This window comes from Condylura cristata, unplaced genomic scaffold (genome assembly GCF_000260355.1).
Source record: "Condylura cristata isolate star-nosed mole 26May11 unplaced genomic scaffold, ConCri1.0 scaffold00008, whole genome shotgun sequence".
Taxonomy (NCBI): domain Eukaryota; kingdom Metazoa; phylum Chordata; class Mammalia; order Eulipotyphla; family Talpidae; genus Condylura; species Condylura cristata.
Genome location: NW_004567109.1, coordinates 63,121,694 through 63,131,456, shown reverse-complemented (window position 1 = coordinate 63,131,456; position 9,763 = coordinate 63,121,694). Strand labels below are relative to the sequence as shown.

Genomic DNA, 9,763 nt, shown 5'->3' with positions numbered 1-9,763 from the left:
CCGGAGGCGCCGGCGGAACCCGATCGCGACGGCCCCAGGGAGGAGGACGAGCCCAGCCTGGCGCCGGGTCCGCAGGTAGGAGCGAGTGTGGCGACTCCGGCTGCTGCGGAGTTTTCACCTACTGGAGCGGGGCCGGGCGGGCTCGGGGATGGACCATCGGGCCGGGGCCGGGGCTTTCTTCCCCATCTTTCGAGGAAGAAGTGGAGCCGGACCCCTTCAAAGCCTGGACACGGCCGGTCTTGTCCTCCCAAGACCTCCTGGCCTTCTCCCCGCCCCCTCTGGGCTGGAGCAGAACCTAAACGTTCTGGTTCTACACCCACTCTGAGACCGGGCTCTGATCTCGAAGCCATAGCTCAGCCCTCTGTCCACCCCCTGGGCCCACCTGCTCCACTACCACCCACAAGCCATCTGAGGACGGTGGGACCTGGAAGACTGTCCCCTCTTTCCCGGCTCCCCCCCTCCGCCCCAACCCCACCCGGAGTCAGCGGCTCCACCCCTTCCCCTCTCTGCCTGCAGCCACTGCCCCCTCAGCAGCTGTGCCCCTAGCACACGTCTCTTGGGGCCTCCCGCCTCGCCCTTGCCCAGCAAGTAACTGAAGCAGACAGCCAGACTGTCCAGAGACTTTGGTGGGGCTGCCGCCCTGGGTTGGAAACCGAGAAAAGCCTGTCTTTTCCCCCCTCTATACCCTTGGCCCGCCAGACGGCCACCCCGACCCTCAAGCCCCCGGGGTATGGCGACTCTAGGAGCAGTAAGAGGACCTCCAAAGCTTCCAGCTTGCCACCTGGAAGGTCACTTTCTTTTGAGCAAAGGAGATGATGGGAGGTACTCTGCCAGTGTTCACTGAGAGGCTGGGGTGGCATGAGCCACAGTTGCTCCGGGAGGGTTGTGGCACCTGGGGCTGGGTGGCTCGCCCTAAGCTTGCTCTGACAAAAAGAGTTTTGAGTTGGTTTTTTGGCTGAGCCTGCCAAGGAAGGCAGGCTCCTGCAGGAGTCTTGGAGGGTCGGATGCAGCGCCGGATGAGGATGAGGCGTGGCGGAAGATGCGTTTGGCTCTGCAGACACTGCATCGGGCAGCAGGGGACTCTGGGAGGCTGGTGCAGCCAGAAGGCATGGCTCTTGACAGCCTTCTAGTAGAATCTCTGGAATTGTGCATGTGAGTGGGGTTGCTGTTTGGGGTATCATTCCCAGAAAGCCTTCCCTGATGTCCCCAGTTTTGTCAGGTGCCCCTGCTGTACCCAGTCCCTGGTGCTCTCCTCTAGCAGCCCGCCCCACTCTTCAATAAGACATTCTTGTTAATGTCAGTGTTTCCCCACTGTGGACTGTGAACTCCATAGGTGCATAGAAACAGACTGTCTCTGTGATCCTCCATGCCTAGCCATGGGCTTTGCTCACACAGAGTAGAAATAACCAGGTGAATGGGAGAATGAGGCAGTTGAGAACCTGTGCTTATTGTAACCTGTTTTTGATGCTGGTCTCCTTTGTGTCTCAGATTACAAGATTTGTTTAAAATCTTTGTTTAAAAGAATTTCATTAGTTAATAATGAAAATGTCTATACCTACTGTCAGAAGTCCTACCTTCACTCCCATCCCCTACCCTAGGCTGACACTACTTCCAAAGGATGCAGCTCCCCAAGATGAACCCCACTCAGGCCTGGCCTGACTTCCAGCTGTGAAGTCTCTCCCACCCACCCAGCCCAGCCTTTTCTGGGCCCCATTGGGAGTATTGTTATCCAAAAGGGTAGAGAAGGGGAAGGGAGAGCTGTTATCTTCTCTCCTCTCTTTTCATACCATGCAGTACTCTAGAACCATTTAGCCAGCCTATAGTACTCATGGCCAGGAAATATGGGTGATGGCTTAACCATTTAGTATGTACTGGATGCAAATAAGTTCCTAAGAGCTATAAGCTTCATAAGTATGGTAGGTTCCTGACCATGTTCTTATCTATTCCAGGGCTTGACTTGCCAATTCATGCATTCATATTCACGCCAGGCACTTTATATTCCTTACTTCCAGTCTTCCTATCACCTTTGTTTTCTGAGCACCTAGCACAAACATGATGAGTTAACTATTGGTATGACTATGGGTTTGCTCTTGCTACATAACACCGAAGTACAAGAACTGTATACCTCACCTTTGTGCCCCTATGTCTGGAGAGTAATAATGAGCTGAAGGTTAGAAATACTGTTATCCCATTTTTCAGATGAGGAAACAGACTACAGGTCTCAGAGTGCACCTTTTCCTCCCCCCCAAAAAAACCCTGACATTCTTCTGTACTTTAACAAGGCACATTTTTGCTACCTCCACAAGAGGAGAAACAAATCGACAAACTCTGTTCTGATACCTCACCTTTTTGCTGGGGATGGGGTTCGCCATGCCAGAAGTGGACTTTTGTGCACTGGTGGAAAGGCCCTGTTAAAGGGTTGGAGTCCATCATTGCTCTGCCTACAGAGGCATGTGCCTTTGGTGAGGACCTCTGGCTTCTATCACAGCTTACAAGAACCCTTTCTAACATGTAAGAGAACGGGTAAGTAAGGTGAAAGTCAGGGTCTTTTGCCCAACTAAAGCCAAAGATAGCAAACACAACTCTACTTCCACTCCATAGACATATTCTAATGTCCTAACTCACACATTGCTTGTTTCTGTTTTGTTTTGATTTGATTGTGTATTTTAAACAGTTGAAATGCTTCCCACAAACTCTAAAGGACCCACATTTCCATAGGGCATAATCTGCAGATTCTGAGTAACCCCTACCCCTTGTTGGTAACTAGGACCCTAATGCCACTGTGGTTCCACTCATCCCACCCTCAGCTCATTTGCATAACCTGTATACACTTTTCATTGCAGGATCTTGAAATTAATTACCATCCTAGAAGTCCATACTGTAGTGTCCCTCCCCCCCCCCGTTTATTTGTGAGAGTAATGTTCCAAAATCCCCATGACTACCCGAAACTAATGTAGTATAGAATCCTATATACACTATGTTTTTAATACATACATACCTCTGATAAAACTTTATAACTTAGGCATAATAAGGGGTTAACAATAACTATAATAAAAGAACAATTATAACAATACACTGTAATAAAAAGTTATGTGACTGTAGTCTCTAAAAACATCTTATTGCAGGTAATATTTTCAGACCACAGTTGATTGTGGAAACCTCACGTAAAGGGGGACTGCTATACTCCTGATTGATTCAGGGCACTAAACTACATTGATCTCTTCACTGGGAGCCCAGGGCCTTTTTCACCCACAAGACTAGAACAGTTACTGCCTTATTAGCAAAGGAGAAAACATCTAAATCTGTTGGAAACTGTGAGAAATAGTGCTTAGTAGTACCAGACTTGGGATGCACTCTGCACTCAGTCTCCTCCTAGTTTTGTAACCTGGACATGTCTTCCCCAAAGCCTCATGGGCAGCTTCACAATGGAATGTGCACAAACTTACACAACACCTAGTACATAGAACCTCTAAGCACAAGAGTTGGAGGTGGTATGTGGCAGAAACTGTGCCAGATGGCCATCTGAAGCCTGAGTGTTTTCACCTGCCAGCTCTGCTGTCTTCAGTTTTCACAGACCACTCTCCTTATAATGCAGATACATGTTCAGTCAGCCCCCAGGAGAGCGCTAACTAGACTGTAAACCAGAAGTTGGTGAGGGTTGAGCTCATCCTGTTCTTGATATTTCTCATCGCTACAGAGCACCCCTCTGGGACTTTGCCCTACCGAGTTTAAAGGGACTCTAGAGACCTGGTTTCCCCATGACTCAGAGGTAAACCCGCTCCCTCAAGGAACTGGAACAGAGGATCAGTCAGTATCTTTATTAAAACCATCTCATTATGTTTTATCCATTCAGCACATATGACAGCCTCTGTGGCAGAGCCTTGATTCAGGGCACACTCATGAATGAGATAGCCCCTCTACTTCAGGGATCACTGCCTGCCTGGTCTGGCCACTTTCATTATAGGTAGGAGGAAATGATGTTGAGGGATCCATGCCACTGGTTCTTATTTTGTAAGCTTGTAGAGATTCACTATATAGAAATGTCAGACCTTTAAAGTAAAGACAACTGTAAAGATTTAAAGGTGTTATTTCCCAAAAATGCCCCAAAGTGTTTTTAAATGGACTATCAGACTATTTAGATACTATCAGTTGGACTGTTAAATCCTAACACCTTAATTAATGAACCTAGAATTTTTGAGAGCAAGAACAAAGTTTAAATTATTTCTGGGGTATTATGAAAAGTCCCTATGTGATCAATAAATAACTGTTAAATTACAACAGGTTAGATTTCAACCATTTTATCCTTACCTGCCCCCACCATTGGGCCAGGCTGGCAGGCATTCACATAGGCCCATTCGCACACACTGTACCCACTCTCTCACCTGACCTAGCATTCATTTATTCAACACAAATGGGCACCATCTATGCCAGGCCCTGGTCTAGCTGGGAATGCAGACGTGAACCCAACATATTTCCTCCCCACAAGGGACTCATGGTCTGGAAAACTTGTATACAGTCATCATAGCTAAGCTAGGAAAGCATTGCTTCCTCTGAGTTAAGGTTCAAATCTTAGATCTGGTCCAAAGCCTTTGACAGTACTTTAATCCATGGTTGGTTTTCACCAATATAAAATGACAGTGACATCAGGCTCACTTAGTGCCACAACTGCTGCATGTCAGGTACATAGCACAGAGCACTTAGCTCTGATTAATATAGATACTTGTTGCTAAGGATGCACATAAGTGATAGTCTAGAAAAAGCTTCTCAACTGCCTTTTCAAAGGAAGAAATACAGACCAAGACCCAGCGGCTTGAACCACCCAACACATGGGAGAGTGGTGAGAAGTCAGGCTGAAGATACTAGCAGGGTTCTTGAAAACCACACCAAGAAGTTTAGGTTTTATCCTGTAGTCAATGAAGAGTCAGTGAAAGGACTTCAGTAGGACAGTAAACTTGATGTACTCGGGTAAATTCTCTGCATGGAAGGAAGTATTTCTAATGGGAAGAGGCCAGTGTGATTGCCTGACTCCTTCTCTCCCTCACCCCAGCCTAACTGATCTTTAGCTCTCCTCTGCCTTGCTGAAGCTTGTCCCAAGCCTACAGAGTCAGAGTCTCTTGGTCTGGGGCCCAAGAATCTGTTGCTGTTAATTGCCCCCAGGTGATTCTGATGTGTGACTGCTAAATTGAGGGTGCTATGGGGCTCTTAGAAGAGACCTAAGATAGTTTTCATTGAATGATGAAAATGGTGCTTTCCCAGAGGGGCTAGGGAAGCTTTTCCATAAGTAGGAATAGAAAGACTTGGTTTAAGGAGAAACAAAACAAGCTTGCCCCAATTCTCCAGTTGTTGCCCTATTAAAATGATTGTCCAACTGCTAATCTTCCCCTGTGTATCAAAATGCTTTGTCCTGCCTATTGTGTGCTCCACCTCTGAATCATGGAATGTTAGGGCATCCCAGTCCAAAGCACAGACCATCTGCCCATGCACTTCGGAGGGTTGACAGCCAAACTGATCCTACGAAGGAAGGGGTGGGGTAAAGGTGTCAGTACTTATGCTTTGGGGGAACATTTTTTGTGGGAGACTTAATAGTTCTTCATGGCAAGATGTGCAGAGCAGAACAGGACTGAAAAGAAGCAAATATATGTCCCCAGAGAGGCCAGTGTTTGCATCCTTCGGTTCTGTGCCCACAGTCCACCGTCACATTTCAAATTCCCGGCTGCAACCCTACAAGCCACCTATCTTTTATTCCTTGCCCAAGGCTGTTAGCTCTCTGGATCTCTTTGGTTTCATCCTCCATTCTGAAATAGACTTACTTATCTGCTCAGAAAAGGGAAATTAAGAAAGAAGGGGCTGGAAACACAGAAGTTTCTTACAGGACATTGAGCCAGAGAACATGGAGTGGGGGTTCAAAGAAGCCTTGAAGGTCACCTGTCTAGTCCTCAGTCCTGTGCTTCAGGTATAATGCTGCATTGGGCAAGTCTCACTTAGTAAGTTTCCCTGTCATTTCTTCCAGGACAGAAGAGGAAAGAAACTAACGGGTATTGAGCACCTACTGTGTGCCAGGCCCAGGCCAGGTACTTTACATAATTTATTTCCTTCTGTCCTCACAACTCTGTGAACTATGGTTTTATTCTCATTCATAAATGAGGAAATTGAGTCTCAAAGAAATTGAGTAATAATCTAAGATTATACTGAAAATGGCAGAACTGGGATTTGAACCCACAACAGTCTGTCCCCACAGTTTATACTCTTCCCACACACGAGAACTCTGTGCCGAGGTTAGAGTAGTATGGTGAGAGTTTTACATATAGTTCCTGGTTGATAAATAGCACCTTAGACATTCCTGTAGCTGATTGCACCCAGGAAGCAGGTTCTATAGATGAATTAGCCTCGCAGGGGTGGAGGGCCACTGGGGTCATTACCCTTCTTGATTCAGAGAAAATTCTCCCACAGTAGACTTTGTGGTATGAAACAAATGCCTTGCTTCCTGGCAGGACCTGAGCCAGCTGCCTGAGTGGGAGTTAAGGTGAAAACTGCAGAGCACTAAGGTATAGTTACATCAGCTCTGTAAGAATTCACTGCAACTCTGATTTGCCAGTGTTAAAATACCTGAGATTCGCAGCACTGATTCCTTCCCATAAGTGGTTTGTAGTAAAGCAGCCATGCCTTCAGCACAGCTGTGTTTTATATTCTGTCCTTTGTGGAGAACAGCTGAGATGAGAGCCAGATTGGCACTCACTTGTTTATGCAATGAATGCCCACTATGGGCCCAGCCCAAACCAAGCCTAGGTTCCTTGGTATACTTCAGTGACCATCTTATATTCCCTGACCCAAAGATCTCTCCTTGTACTGGGTGTTTGGGAGCAGACAGACACTTATAAATGACAGTGCTGTACTAAAAAATTACTTCTGCTCAGCCTCATCTGGGAAAAGCTTCAGCGTCCTTTAACCAGGCTGTGAGGGAATAACTAGGATTTTGCCAAGCAGCAGAGCTGAGGTTTGAGGAGCAAGAAGTATCTGTAGAACAGTCTGAAGAGAACCTCAGGCTCTCAGGTGTTGATGTGGAGAGGGGGCCTGCTGGAGTTAGCTAGGGCCAGGTCACAAATGCCAGGACCAGAGTGGGCTTTAGGAGAGAGATCAACCAGAAGAGAGCCTGGAAGTGAAAGAGCAAAGTAGGAAAGAAGCTAAAGGAACGAATGGGTTCAAAAAGACACAGAAAGGTTACAGTAGGAGAGGCTCTGGCTGGTGGTTTTCAGTCTGTGTATTCCCTGCTCATGCTCCAAAATGAGCATGAAGCATCCTGGCAGTGTGGGGGCATTGATAGCCCCATGCATCACCTGCCTGTCTTCTCAGGCAGGAAATCTATTGTTTGTTTTCCAGCACTTAACACAATGGTTGGCACTAGGTAGGGCTCTGAGAATGTTTGCTGATGAAGGAGTGAATAAGTGAACGGAAGAGTGAGTGGTGATGACAGTTGATGAATGTTTCTAGGCTGGGGATGACTCATTTTCTCTACTTTTGTTCTCTGCCTACCTTGGTGACAGGGAGGCTTTTAGAGTTGGGTGTCTGGAGAGTAGAGTGCTCCAGTGGGCCACCTCAGAATGGAATTTGGAAGCTGTTGCAGGACTGTTTGGTAGATAGTAGCATATTTCTTGGGGGAATCCTCTACAAACATACACAAATTCTTGAGGGTAAAAAAGGAATAAGGAATGAAAGCAGGTTTAGTGCTGGGAATTAGAACCTATTTCAGAACAGTGCTTAACAACTGCCCGATCTGGTAACCAACTTATTCCCTGGCAGTTCCTAAGCCAGATGAACAGGAAGCCTGACCACCCCGCCATCCCACCCCTGCAAAGAGCCCTCCAGATAGCCATGGACCTTATTGTTAGTAAGCACCATTGCTCCTGTGCACACACTGGGGAACCAACACTGGCAGATGGCTTACATCAGCAGGTCTCAAAGTAGTTGATCTTGGAGCACTTCTACACTCCTAAAAAATTATTGCAAGAACACAAAAGAGCTTCTGTTGCTTATAGCTTTTGATATTTACCAACTTAAGTATTAAAGCCAAGAAAGTTTAAAAGAAGTCTCATTTTCATTTTTACAAAGTTCTTTATATCTAGTTAGTAGAAAAAAGCTGAATTTTCATATATGCTTCTGTATTACATTATTTTGGTTGAGGTATATTAAGTAGATCCATTGTTAGAAAAGGGAGGGCCTTTCAAGATTGCTGATAATTCTTTGCAGTTTGGAATCTGAGAACCTATCTTGAAGTCTTTGTCCTTGTTTTATAAACCCATTGGTCCTTTTAACACTTTGAATGAATTTTTGCCAATACATGATTCTGTAATTTTATGCTTTGGAAAGAAGCTTTCAGAATTATGCAGGTCTTCCAAATGTTTCCCCATTTCCTATAGTATCAATAGATAACATTTGTTAACATCACCAGTAATTTCACCATCAAGTTTTGAAATATGAGGAAGCTGGTGATGGATATGAGTTTTCCAAAATTCTGATTTTTTCTTGAAAGGTTGGATTTGATCTTGGGTCACAATAAAAGGTGATTTTCCGCAAAGAAACAAGCTAACTTTGTTTTTGTTTTTGAGAAAAATGTCTACCTATACTCACATCCAAATAATCATAGTTTGTTAGTCATCCCTTCAAGTAAAAAGGCGTTCCATAGAAAAAGTGGCTTCCCCTTTGACTTTACCCCTTTTATTGAAAAATAAAGAAAAATCTAAGATGCCACAGCTAGATGCTTCTCAGGCCAAGACAGTAGAGTACTGGGGCTGGTCTGATAGGGGAGCAGATGCGGGCTTTAGCTGCTGCACATACCAGCCTTCTGGGCTGGGAGTGGCACAGTCTAGGGCTCATCTGGCTCCTTGCCTGCTATAGGGGTGTGCGTGCTACAACATGGGTCTCTGTGTGAGTAACTCCATGTTCTCCAGAGATTTCAGTTTTGCTCAGAGTGAAGCCAAAGTAATTTGGGTGCTTTTTTGAGCAGACACAAAATCAAATGAATCACTAGAACCTTTCCTTCCTCTTCTCTCATCTCTTGCCTAAGACTCGATCTGTATCTAGAGAAACTGAAATTTAAACTGAGGTGAGAAGGAATAATTGTTTCCTAGTATAGGAATCAGTTCCACCAGCCTTTGTGATGAAAAAAAGTGATTGGATGTTTTATTTGTTTGAGAAACATTTTATTAACCATATTCTTTATGTGCAAGAGCAGCTAGCTGAAACCCAGAACATGAGGGGTCATGATTGCCAGGAATTTGGAAAATGGCAGGAGCTTGCTATTCAAAGGGAATTCTGAATCAAGAACTTTTGTCTGCTAAAGCAAAAATGTAGAGAAACAGTGATAGTACTTCTTGAATATAACATCTCCAGGGCTTGGGATTCTCATTACCCCATTCACAGTAAAAGTAGAGATGAAAATAACTGTTAAACTTATTAAAGACAGAACCACCAAAGGGCCTAGATAATAGCGCCTACAGCATGGATCCACTGAGCTCAGTGTTTTGCCTCTCTAATGTCATGTAACCTCTATGTGCAACCTTATGCAATATAGGTGGTGTCCCTGCTTCAGTGAAGATGTAATTTGCTTGCCAGACCCTGTGCTTTCCTTTAACTGGAAAGACAGCTTGTCCTGTAAATTCACTTCCACTGATAACTAATCTCATTTATTATGTGGACCAATTTGGCTCTAGGGAGAGGAATATTATTTCCTGCAGCAGGGGCTTCTCAGTGTAATCCCCAAGTAATA

At 45.4% G+C, this 9,763-nt stretch overlaps 1 protein-coding gene across 3 annotated transcripts in view; it reads left to right on the top strand.

Moving 5' to 3' along the window:
- Window positions 1–19: 19 nt before the first annotated feature.
- FAM193B (family with sequence similarity 193, member B) overlaps window positions 20–9,763 on the top strand; it is a 29,345-nt gene continuing 19,601 nt past the window's right edge. For 2 of the 3 annotated variants that reach the window (XM_012722519.1, XM_012722517.1), the window contains exon 1: window positions 201–1,152. In XM_012722519.1, coding sequence (XP_012577973.1) covers window positions 1,040–1,152 — 113 coding nt within the window. In that variant the 5' untranslated portion in view covers window positions 201–1,039. Of the gene's footprint in view, window positions 76–200; window positions 1,153–9,763 lie in introns of those variants that run through there. The other variant, XM_012722516.1, reaches the window with a different exon arrangement.